This window comes from Monodelphis domestica, chromosome 3, assembly GCF_027887165.1.
Source record: "Monodelphis domestica isolate mMonDom1 chromosome 3, mMonDom1.pri, whole genome shotgun sequence".
Taxonomy (NCBI): Eukaryota; Metazoa; Chordata; class Mammalia; order Didelphimorphia; family Didelphidae; genus Monodelphis; species Monodelphis domestica.
Genome location: NC_077229.1, coordinates 98,398,774 through 98,418,272, shown reverse-complemented (window position 1 = coordinate 98,418,272; position 19,499 = coordinate 98,398,774). Strand labels below are relative to the sequence as shown.

At 46.0% G+C, this 19,499-nt stretch overlaps 2 protein-coding genes across 5 annotated transcripts; one reads left to right on the top strand and one right to left on the bottom strand.

Moving 5' to 3' along the window:
* Nucleotides 1-3,930: 3,930 nt before the first annotated feature.
* SHFL (shiftless antiviral inhibitor of ribosomal frameshifting) lies at nucleotides 3,931-8,266 on the top strand. Of its 4 annotated transcripts, none has more exons than XM_056822777.1 (8): nucleotides 3,931-4,705; nucleotides 5,419-5,551; nucleotides 5,805-5,854; nucleotides 6,518-6,553; nucleotides 6,646-6,798; nucleotides 6,884-6,987; nucleotides 7,309-7,460; nucleotides 7,710-8,266. In XM_056822777.1, exons 2-8 carry the CDS (start codon nucleotides 5,491-5,493, stop codon nucleotides 7,913-7,915), a joined length of 762 nt encoding a protein of 253 aa, XP_056678755.1. In that variant the 5' UTR covers nucleotides 3,931-4,705; nucleotides 5,419-5,490; the 3' UTR covers nucleotides 7,916-8,266. The 4 variants fall into 4 exon arrangements, with proteins under 4 accessions (XP_056678755.1, XP_007488636.1, XP_056678756.1 ...); XM_007488574.2 differs by having other exon boundaries at nucleotides 3,932-4,774; XM_056822778.1 differs by lacking the exon at nucleotides 6,518-6,553 and having other exon boundaries at nucleotides 3,934-4,705.
* An 87-nt stretch (nucleotides 8,267-8,353) lies between these two features.
* Nucleotides 8,354-17,713, bottom strand: ANGPTL6 (angiopoietin like 6). The gene is made up of 6 exons (XM_007488577.3): nucleotides 17,527-17,713; nucleotides 15,423-15,998; nucleotides 14,523-14,715; nucleotides 14,068-14,255; nucleotides 13,700-13,970; nucleotides 8,354-8,666 (listed from the first exon to the last, which is right to left on the bottom strand). The coding sequence occupies exons 2-6, from the start codon at nucleotides 15,984-15,986 to the stop codon at nucleotides 8,482-8,484; spliced, it is 1,401 nt and encodes a 466-aa protein (XP_007488639.1). The 5' UTR covers nucleotides 15,987-15,998; nucleotides 17,527-17,713; the 3' UTR covers nucleotides 8,354-8,481.
* Nucleotides 17,714-19,499: the final 1,786 nt, after the last annotated feature.

The following is a 19,499-nucleotide window of genomic DNA, read 5'->3' as shown; positions in this document are numbered from 1 at the left end:
AATACTTATGGGATATACAAGAGGAGCCATGAAACAAGGAAGCTTGTCCATAGTCCTGGAGCAAAACAATGACCATGTATGTAGATGTGAGAGTCACTTGCATAAATGGAACACTTGATCCCATACGAAGTGATGAGATCTCCAAGAAAAAAAAGTATGCACAAAAGAAAAGAGAGCTTGCTACAGAGTCCTGGAAAATAACCAAGGGGAGGAAGCAGGACATAAGTGATCATAGAGCAAAAGATTCTGTCCAGTCAGGTCCAACCCTTTTTGACCCCACATTTTACAGAGGAGGAAACTTAGGGTTAAGTGACTTGCCCAGGGTCACATAGTTAGTAAGTGTCTGATGTCACATTTGAACTCAGGTCTTCCTGTCTCCTGGTGCTCTTTCCACTGCTCCACCTATCTGCCCATGGGCCTGGAAACAGGAAGATCTGAGTCCAAATTTAACCACAGACACTTACTAGTATGTTGTTTTTGTTTTTAAACCCTTATCTCCAGTCTTAGAATTAATACTAAGCATTGGTTACAAGGCAGAAGAGCAGGAAAAACTAGGCAGGTGTAGTTAAGTGACTTGCCCAGGGTCACACAGCTAGGAAGTGTCTGAGGTCAGCTTTGAACTCAGGACATCTCATCTCCAAACATGGCTCTCTATCTACTGAGCCACCTAGCTACCCCCACTCCAGTATGTTTGCCAGAATCCCAAATCTAGTCACAAAGAATCATATACAACTGTTGACTCAAAATCTGGAAACTCCAAGTTTGCTCCTATCCCTTGGAAACTTACCTTAAGGGGAGTCCCAGACTGACTTTGTTCCAGACTGAACAATAGACCTTGAAGTACTTAATTATCCCAGTTTAGGTGAGACTAGTAGATATAATCAAATATTAAATGTTTTTTGTCTTACAAGTTTTTCCCATTGTATCCAAGTCCTCTTCCAGGAAGCCCAGTCCTAGGCTGGAATCTTTCTTTAGTATCCATTGTAAGGTCTCCCTGATAATCCTGTCTTGGACTTCTCACTTCCTTGTAGCCATTGTAAAGACAATCAATTATCCTTCCCTATCTAGTTCCCCAAAAGGTATAAGATCCCTATGTTGGATCGTTCTTTGGAGAATCACCTAGTAGGGTGATTCTCTCAGAGGCGCTGCCCCCAGAGCCCCCAGGGTTCCACTCTGTGTAATATTTAGCCCTTGGCTCTGTGTGGCAGCCCGATTTTTAAGGACCGACCTGTCTCTTTCTTGATTAAAGACCTGGTTTTGCTGACTACTTTAGTGGTTCTGTGTTTTTCCAGGTTGACACAACTGAACAACAAGACAGAATGGTGTCTCAAAATCCCAGAGTATATAGTGTCAGATATTTCTGGAAGGTCAAGAAGAATGAGGACAGAGAAGAAACCATTGAACTTGGCAATTAAGAGATCCCTGTTAACCTTGGAAAAAGCAGTCTGGTGAGTCTGGATCAGAAGTCAGATGGAAAAGGGATCAGAAATGAAAAGAAAGTGAAGAATTAGAGTCAAGGGACATCATTTGTTACTTCTAGTTTGGCAATGAAAGAAAGGAGAGATGGTGAGGCAATAGCTTGAGGGAAGGCAGGGTCAAATAAGGGTTTTTAAAGGGTGTAAGAGATCTGAGTATATTCATCAGCTGAAGGGACTCAGTCAGGACATAAGGAAAGATGCCTTTGACCCATCCTCTGAAGGAATCAGGAGAGCATGGGATGGAGAAATAGGGAGAGGATTGGCTTTGGCAAGGGGAAGGACCACTTTGTTCTCAGGGAAAGAAGTACAGGATTGAGCTTTGATGGGCACAATGGAGAAGAAAAATAACCTCATGGCAAATGGCCTCTATTTTCTAAGTAAAGTAGCCAACAAAGACAACTGATGAAAAACAATAAGAAGGACAAGATGATGGAAGGACTTGAAAAGAGATGAAAAAATTTGGAAGTCTCTGAGGACAGTGAGCTAGAGAGAGCACCTCATAGGGTGGAAAAAATGATGCACTACTCCTTTACTCATAAGTGGTGAACTGACTGTGTCTTTACAGGGGCTTCTACAAGGCAGGACCCGAACAAGCTTTTACTGTGTTTGGCCTGACCCAATATCCCAAATATAAAGGGCTCAGAAAACACCTTTGCCTACCCCCAGCTGACAATCGGTACTTTCTGTACCTTCTAGGGGGCATGACTAGAAAAGCCAACTGGAGTCCAAGTCTGTGCAGGTGACCAGTTGGTGTTCCAAACTTGTGCTGCTCCAGTTCACTCACACCACCTATGTGTGAGAAACTCCTAGATCCTAGTCTTAAGCAGTGTGTTGTTCACTCCCAAAGAAGCATGCTCTGTCCATACGCATCCCACCCCTACCCCAACTTGATTTTTCCAAAGTTTTCTGTATTGGGATATACATAACTGAAAAATCCCAGAAAACTGCTCAAATAACCCTAGCTTCCATTCTCCATAAATTTCAACCAGGTTAGCAGTGTGACCTGTAAAAATGAGTCACTCAAGGGACGGAGTGCCTTCCTAACTGTGTGACCCTGGGCCAGTCACTTAACCCCAAATTGCCTAGCCTTTAGTTGGAACCAATTGTTTTCTGAATGTAAATAAAAATGAAATGTTAAGTATTCAAACTCTACCATGCTTGAGTAAACCACAGATTCTGGAGTTAGCCCAGAAGTCATTCAAAGGGGCAGCCTGGGGAATAGCTAAAATAATCGTGGTATATGGATACAATGAAATGAAAAAAAGTCAGGGATATGGGAAGACATAATAACTGATGCATAATGGAATAAACAAACTAGGAACACAGTTTACATGACTATCCCGGTGTAACTAGAAGGAATTTTTTTTTTAAGATGATGTAATGCTGTGATGAGGCACTGTCTCTTCCTTCTTTGCAGAGGGTAAGGGCTATTGTTTGTTATGTGGGTTACTTTTGCTGAGCCATTTTTTCTTCCTTTTTTCTTTTTTAAAAGAGATAATTGACCGGATAGAGGAGGAAGGGCTAAATTCTGAAAGAGAGGTGATATAAAAATGGGAAAAAATTTTATATGAATCCTGAAGCTAAACTGACCTGGCTAAAGACTAGACAGTGACTATCTCAACCATATTGTGCCTCTCTATAATTAGCCAAGACCCAGGTATCTCCTGACCCCTTCATGATCATCTTAGAAATAAAACGGAGCCTAGTTATCTGCCTTACTACTGTGGGCAGACATCCCTCTCCCATGTCTTATTTCTTGCTCTGGTGTTGTAACCAAGTCAACATTAACTTTGGACTATGAAGGGCATGACAATCTACTGCCCTACTAATCAACTGGGAACCCCTGTGATTCCAAGTGACAGGCAGCCTAGATAGAAGCTCCTCTTCCTGGCCACCACTCCTTGGTCCCTCCTAGCTATTTATGTATCCTCTATCCCTTCCGTGTTCCTACCCCACTTTACCCATCGTGCCCTCTGGAATCCATCTCGTGAAGAGCTTTACCTATGAAGAACTTCATGAGGACTACAAAGGGAGAAAATGATTCCTAGTGACCAGGATTTGTTTATTCCAATCCTACATGTGTTCGTTCTTTCTCTATATGTGCCTCCCTACCTTAACATGTTAAGTTTGAGCCCACAGACTTGTGTGCCCAAGGGGAGAACATGCCCCTAGTCTGGATAACTTCTTTTTCTAACAATTATCCTAGTCATCCTTGCACAGTAAATGCCTTTTCTAAAAGTTAATGAAGTCTGACTGATAATCAATGGAAAGTATACTGGTGGGGGTACGAAATAAACCCGGCTGCGGAAGGTTTACCCCTAGGAACCTTGAGAAAAGTAATATTCAACTACCCTTGAGAACTGGCCAATTCAAGTGGGAGTTGGGGAAGTAAGTAATTTAGAGGGAGTGCCACACATATTTTTATATTGCTTCTGAATAGAGTGGGACCTCCTCAAAGATAGGGTCTGTTTTCTTGTCTTTGTAGCACTGGGTGTGGTGAATTCTTTTAAGGATGATCAGGATTGGGGGTGGGTAGGAGCAGGTAGTTCAATGTATTTTAGAGGCAGAAGAGCCTTTAGAGTAAAAAGTCGAGACTCCGTGCTCTAGGAGGGTCGGGTAATAGAACTGGAGATGTTAGGCTGGAGGAGAGAAGATTTGGGAATGGTACCTACTGCTAGCTTTCTACGGCTATGTGAAGGACCATACGGAAACTGTTCTGCTTAGCCCCAAGGGGCAGAACTCGGAGCCTACGGATGGCTGTTAAAGAAGCAGCTCTGGGGGAAAGCTCTTAATTAGAGCCATCTAGACCGGAGGACCTTCTTTAGAGATTTCTCCTCAGAGACAGGTTGGACTAGAAGACCCTGAGGGTCTTCCAGCTTTTATGCTTCTGGCTTGCTTGAGCTGGGGACTTCTTGAGCCTGGGATGAGATTCTGGACGTTCCGTTCGCGGTTCGTTCCCGGTTCTGACCCCACCCAATTCTTTTACCTAAACTGCTAAATAGGTGCAGGCTTTATTCAGCTTGAATTTGGGGGCTGGGCAGGACTCGGAAACCTCCAGGTCTAGCCTGAGGCTCTGACAACCCCCATCCCTCTGACGCCCCGCCCTTTTCGAGAAACTGAAAGCGGAAAAGCGGGGAGCGTGGGGGGGTGCTATTTGTTCTGCGCAGAGACAAAGGCCTGGGAAACAGCTGGGAAATCTCAGTACCCTCTTTACTGGGGCCTGTAAGGTGAGACCCTCGGGAGCCGCGGGATCCACGGGAGCAAGGATGGCCGGAGCCGGGTCCTCCCGAGTGGAGGTGAGAGGACCGGGGACAGGACCCCGGATGCGCCGCGCGAGAAGCCCAGCTCTGCCTCCCCCAACTGCAGGCTTGGCCTGACTGGGAGGAGAAACCAATGGAGATCAAGATTGCCCGGGCCCGGGAGGGGACCCCACCCCTGCCCCCCAGCCCCTACCTGATCCCATTCCTGGAGCCTGGGGAGGTGGGGAGCAAGGCAGGTACGGCTCCGGAACCAGCCGTGCTGCTCTAGTGGGCTCTGGCAGAGAGCTTCTCATCTGCCTTCCACCTGGGGCCCCACTGAACGAGACTTTGGCCTTTTCCGAGAAATGCCGTCTGCTTAAGGGCCAAGGGCCCCGCTGACAGATGGCCCTACCTCTCTGCAGACTTTTTCCTCCCCCAAACAACCACAATGGAAAGGAGAGGGGATGAAAGGGGGAAAAAAACTGGCATGAGGTGCATATGTGACCTCTCTCCCCCACCAGTCTAAGGACCCGGCCTGTGTGCCCATTTCATAGGTTAGGCAACTGATACCCAAGGAAGAATGGAATTAACTGCCTTAGCCCAGATACTGTCCAATGCTGGCCTTCAGGTTTCTCAAGGGTTTCAGCAATGGTACTAATGATGTTCCTGTGTCTCCCTCCCTTACCTCAACCTCCTAACAGCGGGAGAAATGTGTCAGACGCTTGAGGGAGAAGTTTCATGGCCACGTGTCAGTGAAGAAGGCTAATGTCTTAATGCAGAGATACAACGACAACCATAACCTTGTTGCTTCCTGGCTGGTTAAGCAAATGAATGGTTAGCTGGGGAAATACTGTGGGGGTGGGGTGGGTAAAGGGAGCCCTGGCGGGTTAGGGACTTGTTGGGTGCTAGGGTCCCCAGAGGTACTGGGAGGGGACCCAAATGCCCAGGAACATCATGGAAGGCTGGTCCCAGGGACTTCCAGTATCCAGAATGGCCAGTAGAAGCAAAGACCACTGGGGGGGTTGGGTGACTCTTTAAAAGTATATCCTGTGACGGCTCCTCTGCTCTCCAAACTTTTTCTCTGAAGACATCAGACCAGAAGAAGGAGATGGACACCAACCAGACCCAATTGTCCAGGTAATTTCCTTTCCCTGTTTGCCCTACAGTTACAGGAAGATTTAGCAGACCCCTATTTTTTTTTTAACCCTTACTTTCTGTCTTAGAATCAATACTGTCAATTGGTTCCAAGGCAGAAGAGTAGTCAGGACTAGGCAATGGGGGTTAAGTGACTTGCCCAGGGTCACACAGCTAGGAAATGTCTGAGACCAGATTTGAAACTAAGACCTCCTCTCTCTAGGCCTGACTTTCAATCCACTGAGCCACCCAGCTGCCCCCAACAGTCCCCAACTCTTTAAGAGGCAAATCCTGGAGGAGCTAGAGGGCACATGACCCAGGAGAAGGAGACACAACCCTGACAGCCTTTTTCCCAGTCTCTCATATTCTCTTCTTGGTACCTCAACAATCTCCTTTGTCCAGTTCTATATGCATTCTTTCCCCTCAGTGTGGTATCCAGGCTGGCCCAAGAAGGATAGTACCTTAGGAGGAGGTGGGAGTGGTCTAAGGGTCTGAATTGTGGGCTGAGGACTCTTCCCTGGTCAGTGCTTGGTCCTTGCTTCAGAATTTGCTTCTTTGCCAAGTGAAAAGCTTCAGGGATAAGAACATAGGGGTACCTGGATGTCTGAGAGGTCAATGCAGACCCCAGCCCAGACTCCTATGTCTGTCTCCCTACTCCCTGCCCAGGACCGGCAAAATGTCTTACAGGACAGAGACATTGAGGTGAGAGGGGATCTGAGGTGAGGGTGAGGATGTCCATTGATTCCACAGTGGAGGTAGAGGTGCCCTGACCCCATCTCTAACTTCCCATACAGGAGGTAGCAGCCACCATGAGTTTACCCCTGACAGAGAAAAATCTGCGTATGTTGGATGATGCCCAGAAGGGCCATATCGCCAAGGAAGACTGCCAGTTTGCCTGTCAGCCCTGCGATTTCATGTGGTGGCGCCGGGTGCCTGAACGCAAAAAGGTAAAGGTACCAGGGCCAGGGCTGAGACTGGACTCTGTGAGGTCCCTGGGAGCAAGGCTGGCCCTATTCACACTGCCTTTTTCAGGTGTCCCGGTGCCGGAAATGCAAGGTGAAGTATGATCCAGTGCCCAAAGACAAGATGTGGGGTATAGCCGAGTTCCAGTGTTTACAGTGTGGCCATACCTTCAAGTGAGTTCTCAGATCCCTGATTCCTGATTCTTGTCCCCAGACTTCATAAAGGTCAATGCCATAAAAGGATGCCTAGCTTGGAGCCAGACAATTATGGTTATAATCCCAGATCTATGAGCTTGGACCACCTTCTGGGTCTCAGTTTCCCTTGCTTTAAAATGAGAAGTCTCGATGTAGATGATTTCCAAGGGTCTTTCTCACTTTAAAACCCGACCCCAACCTTCAATCTCTTTCTTTCATTCTTACTTTATCAGTCCCTGATCCTTGATCTCTGACTCACCCTTCCTTCTTGACCTCCTACCTTTATTACTTTCTCCCCAGGGGTTTTGCCCAGATGGGAAACCCATCTCCATGCTATAGCTGTGGTAACCCTGTTCTGCCAAATCGAATCCTCCCCCCTCGCCGACCCCAGAATGAGAGAAGCAGAAAACATGAACATTCCTGCTTTGCTGAGACCTGCTACAATCGACAAGGTCAAGCCCCCAGCATCCCCTTCCCTCCCCTCTTCATCCCCATCCCTTTTTCCTTGAATGACAGAGCTGCTCCTTTGCCCCACTTCTCCCTGGTCCCAATAGAGAGATGACAGTCCATTCCCCACTTCCCTGTTAGCCAGCTCCCTGGGGGTCAGTCTCTGGCTAAGCAGAAAGAAGCCTCAAGACCTCAGAGTCTTAGAGAGGGGTTCAGAACAGAAAAGGCTCAGACTATATCTGCCTCCCCTCCAGGATCCTATGAACCAGGGACTTCCTGTGTGCATCCCAAGAGCCGGAAACAGAAACACATGCCTGTTGTCTTGTTCCCAAGTGCTGTCCATGATAGTAGTGGCTCCACAGTGGCCACCTGCCTTAGCCAAGGCAGCCTCATTGAAGACCTAGACAGCATCATCCTGGAGGACATCAAAGAGGAAGCAGAAGAAGAGGAAGGCAACTAGGCACCTTAGACCACCCCACCTTCCCACCCAGAAATCCCCTACCTACTTGGAGGACCAGTGTTGACCTATGGGACCAGCAGAAGTTGGGGGTGGCTGCTAGGCTGTGGTCTAGGAGAAGGCTGACAAGTCACCAGGAGGAAGTCTCGGGTTACTCAGGCCTTTCCCTATGATGTAGGAACTTCTACGTGTGTGCATTCTTGCATTGTGGAAGGGGGTAAGGACCTCCTGACCACTTCCACATGGGAGACAGCATAGCCCCCACCCACATGACATATTCACAGACATATATTATGTTGCTAATGTTTTATATACCATGTTCAAAATAACAAAGGGACATTTCCTGTTTCTGAATGGCAGTATCTCTCATTCCTGCAAGGCTGAGGGTTGGTGGGAAGGGAGGTGTTACCGCTTGATGGGGTGTGACTGTGATATGGGAGGTGTTTATAGCAGCCCAGGCTTTGTGGGCCCCCAATGCATATAGACTCAAGGATACAAGATACCAGGTCGTCCAGGATGACCAAACCCACCTCCCACCCCAGTAAGGTCCACAGGGTAGAAGTCAGGAGTCATAGGGGCCGAATTAGCATGGCCACCTTCTTGAGTGAATAGGCACCACCCCTAAACTCAGCCCAGTAGACACCATCTTGATAACGGCTTCGATAGTGGCCTCCTAGATGCCAGACACCATTGAGGTTAGAATGGGCACAGGCATGATACCACCAGCCACCCCGCTGGTAGAGAGCACAGTTACCTAGGAGAGGAGAAAGAAGAGAACAAAGGCTACACAACCCATCACTAATGTCCCAGTCCCCCAAATTCCTATATTTCTGGAGAGGGAGGAGAGTCGGGTTGTATGGAGCAAAGCAGTGATCCCCAAAACTGACTGAAGCAGACCCCTGGGACCCTTCCCTCCCCTTCAACTGTCCCATTCTTGACAGGGTGGAATCCTAATCCTTGAATGTCCTCTTTTCCCCATCCTCTCCCCTTACTGGAATAGGAGTCCCAGACCTCTGGCTCTGTCAAACATCCCCCTCCCCTTCCCTTATCCCAAGGCCTTATTCTCCATCATAGAATATATTGGATGGAAATTTAAAGGCCATCTACATTTAGCCCAACCCAGAGCTGGCTAAAAAGGCCTACAAATCACATCATGATAAAAGGGTCATTGATCTTTCACTTGAAGATAACAAGTAAGAGGGAATCCACTACTTTCACTGGCCCATTTCACTTGTGAGAGATTTAAGAGGCAGAAAAATTTCCCTGACATCAACCCCAATCTGATCTCTGGAACTTCTACCCATTACTCTTCCCAGGTCTATCCTTTGGGGCCAAGCAGAAAAAAAACTAATCCATCCTTCTTCCTCATGACAGCATCACACAGCTAGGATGCATCAGAAGTCAGATTTGAACACACTTCTTCCTGACTCTAGGCCTAGACTCCTGCCCACTATACCACCTAGCTAATCTTCAAACAAACTTTAGGACAAAGTTGTCTCTCTAAGTCTTCTTCAGATTATGTCTTTCTACAAATTTTCACGTTGAATCTCCAGATCAAAGCCTTATGTGTTCACTGGTTTGTCAATGTCCTTCCTAAAATATGGTGTCCAGAACTGAAAATGACCCAGAAAAATTAGGCAGTGAGAGTGGTATTATCCCTTCCCTTATTTTTACTCTTGACCCTGACTATCAATGCAGTTTAACTTCACTAGATCACCCATCTAGAGTTGGAAGGCACCTTCGAGGCCTTTTAGTTCAACCATGTCCTTTTACGGAGGAAATGTGTGTGAGTCTTTGGTGGCTGTTGGTTCATATTGAACTTGTGGTCCACTACAATCCCTGTCTCTTTCTCGTGAATTGTTCCTGTCTCCCATCCTGGACCTGTGAAGTTGACTTTTTGAATCTCAAATGAAGACATTATACAAGAAGCGATTTGGCACATTTTTCTGGCTGTCTTGTCTGAACTGTCCCTCCCAGCTTCACGTCAACTGGGAATTTGATAAGCATTCTCTCTACACTTTCATCTAAGTCACTGGTAACAGTGTTGGGCAATTCTAAGCTAAGGGTCCCCTGGGGCCCCCAGCTAGGGACATCTGGTCTCTAGGTTGGTGTGGAAATGGCATTATTTACAACTCTGGATCAGGCCATTCAGCCCTCTATGAATCCACCAACCTGTACTAGCTTCTGCTAGTCTCATACCTTTCTATCTTTCTTTTTGAGTGTATGTCTGTGAGATTGAGAAATTGTGATTGTTAGTGAGTGAGCCCTGTGGGTAGGGGACTGGGCATCTTTAGATCTAGTGTCTGTGACCCTGAAGTTGTGTCAAATCTATGGGTCTGAGTCTAAGACACTGTGTTCCTGACAGTCAACAACTCCATTGTTGAGAGGGAGTATGAATCCTCCTCCCCGGGACAGATGATCACCATCCCCTACTCCCCATTCTTGAACCCAGAGGCAGAGGTGGTAGATGACAATTACAATGAATGGCAAAAAACAAGTGATAAAAGTGGAGTGACTTCCTCAGCAGAGTTTAGGTCCCTGAAGTAGTGAGAGGATATCCTCTCAGAGATCTCCAGGGCTCTGCCTGTTCTGGACAAGGAGAAAGGGACAAAGGAGAGAGAGGGAAGCTAGTCACCTGGATCAGATGTTGCTCCATCTTACTACAATCATCTCCTGGCATTCTCTGGCTAATGTCCTGAAGTGGGCTCCAGGGAGAGACTCAGTCTGGGACTATTCCAAGATTTAATATACTTGTCTGCCGGCTGGTCTGGCTCCTATGTGATCTCTACACCATATAGTCCTGGCTCAGCCTTAGCAAAGGCCTTCCCAGAGGTTGTGACTTACCCAAGGTCACAAAACTAGTAAGTATCTGAGGCTGGTTTTGATCTTCCTGACTGCAAGTCTACCACTGTATCTAATCTAGCTACATTTTTCTAGGATCCTTCATTCAACCATAAGTCATCAGAAGTAATGGCAAATTTGATAAATGTTGGGGAGACTGTCCCCCATGTCTCAGACAGTAGTACTCTTTATTGTTGACATTAGATCAACAAATAGCTTTTCTGGTGGCTCTCACTGGGGATTCACTAAACACCTTAGACATCTACTGGATGACTTCCCTCTTGTTGGCATCTGTGAATCTAGCGTCTTTAGAGCATAAGCAATTGCTTCTTCCTTAAAGGTACATCTCTTCCCATTTATGTAAAGAGCTCTATATTGGTTACTTAGCTCCAAATGTTCAATGGTCCACCTTTCCTTTCTCTTCCATGTCCTATTCTTTGACCTATCACCATAAGTGAAGATTCCCTTCTGCCTCATCAGCACATTTTTCTTGGTTTTATCTGGAAGCCACTCCACCATGCCCCTACACATCCAACATGTGTAGGGGCATTCTCCTTGATAAATAGAAACATTTCTTGAGTCTTTTTCTCTTCTCTTTTAGGAGTAAAATATCTTGCACTTAAGTGTTGCTAATAGTTATTTCTCTGAGATCCATTTGCTGAGAGCTCCCTCTTCTCATCTTGTATCCCTTGGATGCTTTGTGTTACCTTCCCCATCACCCCTGTCTTACATAATGAGGTAGCCCCTTTTCTTGCCAAGGTAAATTCCTCTGTATGTATAAGTGATCTAGTTCCATTCCATCCTATTTCCTTCAGAAGACTGCCTTCTCTATTTGGTCCCCTCTCTCACTAATCGATCTCTCTCTATCCACCGACTGTTTCCCTACTGCCTATAGACTTCCTACATCTCCCCCATCCTCAAAAAACTCACTTCATCTATCCTTGCTTGCTATCATCATATCTCCCTTCTCTCCTTTGTGGCTAAACCCCACAAGGAAGGCCATCTCCAATTAGTACGACCACTTTCTTTCCTCTCAATTTCTTTTTAACTCTACAGTCTGGTTTCTAATTTCATCATTCAACTGAAACTGCATTTTCTCCAAAGATACAAATTATTCCTTAATTACCAAATCTTATGGTCTTTCCACAATAATCATCTTTCTTGATCTTTCTGAAGCCTTTAATACTGTCAGTCATTCCCTTCTTGATATTCTCTTCCCTCTAGGTTTCAATGAAACTACTCTCTCATGGTTCTTCTATTGCTTATTTGACCACTCCTCAGTGTCCTTTACAGGATCTTTACTCAGGTCACACTTGATAATCATGGGTGGGCTTTGTACTGGATCCTTTTCTCCTTCTGTATCTCTTCAGCTTCCATGGATTTAATTATTATCTCTATGCTGATGATTGTCAGAGTTATTTATCCAGTTCTAACCTTCCTGCTAATCTCCAACATTGTATCTCCAGTTGTCTACTGGACATCTCAAACTGGATGTTCTATAGACACTTAAAACTGAACATGACAAAAACTGACCCCGTTATCTTTCCTCCGAAACCCTCCCTTCTTCCTAACTTTGCTGTTACTATTGAAGGTGACACCATTCTTCCAGTCACTCAGGTTTACAACCTATAATGTCATTCTTGACTCCTCCTCACTGCTTCACCCTCCCATTTCCCATATGTGGCTAAGGCCTATTGATTTTACTTTCATAATTTCTCTCAAATATTTCCCCTTCCCTCCTTTGATATTGCCATCACACTAATGCAAGTCCCTCATCACCCCGCACTTGGTCTATTACAATAACCAGCTGGTTGGCTTCCCTGCCACAATTCTCTTCCCACTCTAGTTAATTCTCCACTCAACTCCTAGAAGTGATTTTCTTAAATTGAAAGTCTGACCAAGTCACCATTCCCCACCAACTCAATTTAATAAATTCCAGTAACTCCCTATCATCCTCAGGATCAAATATAATATGCTTCATTTGGTGTTCAAAGTCCTACATAATCTGGTCCCTCTCTACATTTCCAGTTTTTTTCTTACAATTCCCCACCAACGTACTCTGCAACCCAGTGACATTGGCCTCCTTGTAGGTTCTCACATAAGAACTTCATCTCCTGACTCTGATCATTTTCACTAGTTATCTCCCAGGTCTGGAAAGCTCTTCCTCTTCATCTCTGCTTCCTCCCAGTTCTAGGTAAAATCCCATCTTTAACCCAGGAAGCCTCTCTGGAATACCCTTAATTCTAGTATCTTCCCTCTGTTGATTATTTCCAACTTATCCAGTATATAGTTTATTTCTTCATAGTTGTATGTTGTATCTGCCATTTGACTGTGGGCTTCTTGAAATCAGAGACTGTCTTTTGCCTTTCTTTATAGTCCCAACTCTTAGTAGTGCCTGGACATAGTAGCCACTTAATACAATAGAATGTTTATTGACTGGTTTGTCCTCCATACTTGCTGTAATCAAGATCTTTGGTCTCTGTCCTTGTTAGTAGGTTTTGTTGAGCACTCAAGTCCCCAGGTCCTGTCCCTTTCCTCTATCCCTTTCCCTCATCATTCTTTGTCCCCCCTCCCTTACAAGAAAAGGAAGCTAGGTGGCAATGTTGGAAGAATGGTGGACTTGGAATCAGGAAAATTTGAGTTTGAATCCTGTCTCAGACACTAGCTATATGACTTTTCACAAGTCACTTAACATTGAACTTTCTCTGTTTCTTTACCAGCAAAATGATGGTAATAACAGTGCCTGCCTCATAGGGGTGTTGGAAAGATCTGATGAGATAACATAGGAAAAATGTTTTGCCAAGCTTAAGGCTGTTCTATATCCATAATCCTTGAATCTTAGTCCTCCCTGAGCCCCTGAGCCCTATCTACCCTCATAGGAGTAGGATGCTGGGTCCCAGCCCTCCTGTACCCACTCAGTCAGAAGAATCCCAAGCCAGGCCTCACCAGAATAGGAGTCCCGGTCTCTGTCCACAGTGCTGAAGGGTTTGTCATTATGCCAGGACAGAGAATCGCCAGCATCACCCCTGTAGTTGCCAAGCCTCAGGCGGTAGTGGTCACTCTCAGGCTCCAGGGAGAATCCATCATATCGGGCATGGGCCCGATGGCCTCCCCAATCCTCCAGTAGCACCAGAAGCTCATGGTCCCGGAGCTGGGTCAATAGGTGTATGGTCTCAAGTCCCAGCCAGTGTTCGCCATCAGGCCTGCCAAAGCCCAACTTTGTAGGAAGGGAGATCAGTCTTCAGTTGCCCAGAGCTCCAGGGAGGGCCTTAAACCCTTCAGAGCTCCTAGCCCACCCCTCCCGCTGCACCTACCTTGTAGTTCTGCCAGTTGGTAAAGAAATTCACAGAGCCATCCTGTCGCCGCTGAATGACCATCCAGCCTCCTCCCTCTAATTGCTGTTCACACCACACAGGCACTGACTTCTGGCCCAGTCTCACTTGGTAAACCCCACTGATTCCCTGTCTGCCCCTTTGGGCCTCCAGGCAATCCCGCCATGGGCCTGAGGATCATGAGGACATACATAGTCTGTCCTGGCAAGGGATGAAGGGGTCACGGGAGGACACACAAGATGGCCAGGATAATGGGATGTGGGGGAGAAAGGTTGCTCTGGGTATGGTCTTGGCTTAGATTTGGTGAAGAATAGAGGAAAGGGTTTTCCAGGAGAGGCCTCATTATAGCCACTGCCCCCTCCCTATTCCCACCACCCCTGATGAAGATTCAAGATCTTCCCCCCTCCTCCAAGTCATAAACCTGAGCCATTCCTTACCTGTTGTCTGTGTGGGTGTTCCTGGGGGGCTTGTGGACAGGGGAGAGGCCAGAGTCCCTTGCTGCCTCTGTGGTTGGCCAGGCACCCTGCTCTGCTCCCTCTGCAGCTCCCTATCTGGTCTTCCACTACCACTGCTGCCACTACCCACCAGCCCTCCAAGCCCTGAGGGGCTCAAGGGAGGTGGTAGCAAGACCTGTAGAAGCCAGTAACTCACTAGGGGTGTCTAACCATATTGACCCAAACCCTAAATCCTAGGATGACCTACCTATCCTAAGGGACTAGAGAGAGGAGAGGCCATCTCTCCTACTTTTTCTACCTAGCTGCCCTTCTGTCCTAGTTTTTCCTGAAGGATCTACTTTGTGTCCCTATTCCCAAGGGATTTATCATATTTATTCGTAGGTAACTTGTCTCTGCTTCCATCCAAATCCTAGATCTGGATCTCAGATTGTTCATCCTGGGATTAAGGGCTAGGTAGTGCCAAAAATAGGATACCGCAATGCCCTCCATCCTTCATTGTAACCAGAGCCTCACAATTTCATCTAACCAGCAGAGGAAAGAACTCACCTGATAATGAATGCTTCTAAAACCAAAGCAATGGTATGGGCTTTGGGGAGAACACTTGATCCAGAGGAGGACAGATCTCCAAATCTGCCCCAAATTAATTAATCGATCTCTCTCTCTTCACATATATATATATATATACATATATATATATGTATATATATATATATATATCTCACAAATTCAGGTATGAGATAGAAGTTAAACTGAGTATAACTATGCTTGAGTGGTTACCCTCCTCCCAGGACAATAATCATCTTATAAATAATCACTCTCAAAAAGTTGCATATCCCAAGATAATGACCATTCCCTCAATAGTGACCATTGCTGGTCCTATACCTGTTGCCCCCTAGGCTCTCCTGGACACCGCCGCTCCAGCTGGGTGATGATGGTGCTCTGATCATTGACTAGCACAGCCAGAGCACGATACTTGGCATCCAATTGGTGGTATTGAGCAGTGGCATTCTGGGCTTCTGCTAAGGCATTAATGACCTGGCCTTCTAGTTGGGCCAGCCCATCCCCTTGGGAACCCTTGGCTTTTCCATGAATTAGCTGGCTAGGTTGGGAGCCAGGAGCCCGAGTCTCCGCACAAAGGGCCTGAACTTCGCGGAGAGCTACTCCATCTGCAGCCACTTGTTCTCTCAGTTCCTTGATTAGCACCTCCTGTTGTCTCAGCTGGGCCCGAAGAGCCTGTAGCTCATCTGCCCTAGCATTGTCTGGACTGGGGGCCGCTGTCCTTGTTCCACTCCAGCACACAGCACCCATGAATTTCTGCTGGGGGACCACAAAGGTATAAGTGCAGCGTGGGCTGGCCACTGTGGACCTCTGCTCACCCAGGGCAGGGTCCAGCCCCCTCAGTGTGGTCATCAAAAGCAACAACCACATCCAGATGTGGGTGTCCATGGTACTTGCCCCCTGTAACAGAAAGGAACCAGACTCAGCCCGTGTGGACACAGATCTTTTATTTCAGTAAACGCTGAACTCACTCATTGTCCCTGCCAGAGGGTTTCCCTTGTTTGGGAGAATCCAGGAGCCCCAAATGCTTGATTCTAATTCTGAAATGTAGTAGTTTCATGACTCTAAGTGAGTTACCTAACCACTATGTGCTTTAGTGTCCTCATCTGTAAGTAAGTAATAACATCTACAATGCCCATCTCATGAGCTTGCTGTGATGAAACATGTTTTAAAACCTTATTTATAGGGGCAGATAAATGGCACAGTGCATAGAAAGCCAGGCCTGGAAACATAGGGTCCTGGATTCAAATCTGATTCAGATACTTCCTAACTTGTGAGATCCTGGGCAAGTTACTTAACTCCAATTGTTTAGCCCTTACCATTCTTCTGCCTTGGGACTGATACCGTATCAATCCTAAGACAGACGGTAAGGGTTTAAAAAAACCTTATTTATAGTACTTATTTATAGTACTTATTTATAGTACTAGCAATGGTAACAATGATAATATTAGTAATTATTAATAACAACAATAATATAATTTCTTCACTAAAATCATCTTCTAATACATGCTGATTTGGTCTCCTTACTCTGCCTTGGACTGGATCACTGACCACCAGGCTTGGTTTGTCTTCAGGTCTCCCTTGGCTTCCACACACAAAAAAATGAACATTGCTGTTGCCTTGTTAAATGTTTTCATTAAACATCCACAATCCTCCTCTGCCCAGAGCTCCTCTCTACCCTGGACACTTGGATCATTCCAAGGAGGCTAGAAGCTGCCTCGGGGTAATGCCCATATTTATTCTACATGTGGCCAAAAGTCCACTCGATCAAGTCACCTTGATCCTGCTAGTCCTCTCAATCAGAAGTAGACTCTTCAGACTGGAGATTGATGGGACTGAGAGACCAGAAGCTGGGTCTATTCTCCCCCTTCTCCTTCCCTGATCACAGATCCCTCAACAACAGTAAACTCGTCCATCTCAAAGGAAATTCCTTAGCTACAGGAATCCGTCTAGGGTGGGGGGTGGGGAGGAGAAAGGGCCAGCACAATTCTCTTGTCCATATCTATCTTTCTGTTCCCCAGAGGAAAAGGCTAGGCTGCCCTGCTCATAATATGGTGATGATAGGGATTTTTTTAATATTCAAGCATTATTTGTACAAGTGCACACACATGCACATACATGCCTAGAGTGGTCCTCAGTGGGACCAGCTTATCACTCAGATCCTATAGCACACACAGAAGAGAGTCAGTAGTATTTGGCATTCTGAGGTTTGGCCCCAACTTGGGTACAATGAGAATGTCCCAATCATCCCAATGGCCTGTCGGCTCTCCTTTGATTCCTAAGGCTGGACTTGCTTCTGTGGAAAAGGGGCTAGCCTGGATAGGTCTGGATGGGCTATGGTCAAGCCTCAGAGAGTCCACACATCCACCTTTCCTAAGGTAAAGGGAGCTCCCCATCCACCCTGGGGGTTCTAGATTAAGGCACTCACCAGTCACAGCTCACAACTCCTCAGGCTCTCCGGTCTGCCCTGGATCCTCACTTTCTGTGTAATGGGGAGAAAAGAAATCTCGTGGCAGATAATGCTGCCGACGGCCCAGGCCTGGTGCCTGCTCCCCATGTCCCCGCCCTTTCCAGGCCAGACCCTGGAGCTGCACAATCTCTGCCCAAGAACCCAACTGTAAACATCTATGGGGTCTGTTTGTAAGAATCTCTGCAGATGCTCAGTCTACCCCATCTCTGCTGCCCCTCCTCCACTGGTCACTGACTCCCTATCCTGCCCCCCCCCCACTGGCTCTTACTCTCTCTTCTTCCCCACTGACCACTCCTCTTCTCATTGACCATTGACTGCCCCTGATCCAGAGGCAGCTACCAGAGGGCCCAGGCTGTCATGACTGCTGGGAAGAAACATTCTCTAGCCCAGGGTACAGAGCACAGAGTCTCTGAGGAGGGTCTCCAGACATGAGCTGTAAAAGTCACAAAGACTCCACAGACACTAACACAATCCCAGTACCAAAATGAATACGTATGACTTCCCAACTACAGATAGTCACAGACTCACATGCTGGCATGGAATCAGGAATAAACTTTTATACCCAAACATGGGCATGAACCTGTATGCACATATATTTATGCAGAAATATGAGCAAACAGATACTACTCTCCTACTATTCTCTTCTCTGAGATTTAATAGCCAAATCTTGTTCCCAACATCCTCTTCTTAAGGTCCTCCTTACACACAACCAAAGCCCTCCCTGTTCCCCTGTCACAGGAAGGAAAGACCAGGAGTTCACTGAACCTGAGAGAAATAGGAATGAAGCCTGGAGGGGGCACCAGGGCAGGAAGAGAGGGAAAGAGACATCAGAGACAGGAGAGAAGGACAAAGAAGACCAAGAGAGATAGATTTAAAAAGCGAGAGATGGAGAAATGTACAAGAATGGAATAACAAAGACAGGAAAAAATAGCCCTAGATTTGGAGTCTGAATTAAATCTGAATTCCTTTTTTTTTTTAAACCCTTATTGGTTCTAAGGTAGAAGAGTGGAAAGGGCTAGGCAATGGGGGTTAAGAGACTTGCTCAGGAAGTGTCTAAGATAAGATTTGAACCCAGGACCTACCATCTCTGGGCCTGGCTCTCAATCCACTGAGCCACCCAGCTGCCCCCCTAAGATCTGAATTCTTGCCTGAGTTCTAGCTGTGTGACCTTGGGCAAGTTTCTTCCCTCTCTGAACCTGTTTTATCTATAAAATGACCCTAAATGATCTCTAAAGTTCCTTCTGGATCTAACATATCATCAGAGAAAAAATGTTCTACACTTTGAGGATAGCCTTGTAGAAAGAATTTTATTAGTTAAGATTATTCAAATCTAAATATTTTTTCTGCTTAGGGAGAAAAATGGTCAAACTAGGAGAGTTTCCTTGTAACACCCCACAAATCTCTCCAATAGAAGTAATTTTGAATTTGCAATCTATGGGATTATAGGATTCTTGAATAAAGACAATTTCATAGTAGAGATTGAGCAAGGGTTCAAAGTTTAGATGGCAATTCAGTTAACAGTTTCCTTCATTAAACGAAACAATAGTTACTTGAAATGTCCTAAAAAATCATTTTCTGAAACCATTAAATCTAGTCATGGGTGGTGGTAAGCCACGACCTTGACTAAATTAATACATTTTCCATTCTAAACCTGGTTGCCACCTGTAATCTACTTTCCAAAGTTTCCAGGTTATCCTTAGCTTTTTATAGTTTCCTAACAAAGAACAGTCCTGTTAGGTTTAGGAGAGATGGGAGAAAAGAGTTTAGTGTTAAGTATTGTTTCCTAAAAAAACTTAATAGTATTATTAATTTCCTCCATTAAAGTATGCCTGGAAAGGATTTTAAACTGGAGAAATATTTATTTAATATTCTCAGTTGCACAATAAAGTATTAATGTTCCCACAATAGGATTCTATGATGTTTTTTAACTA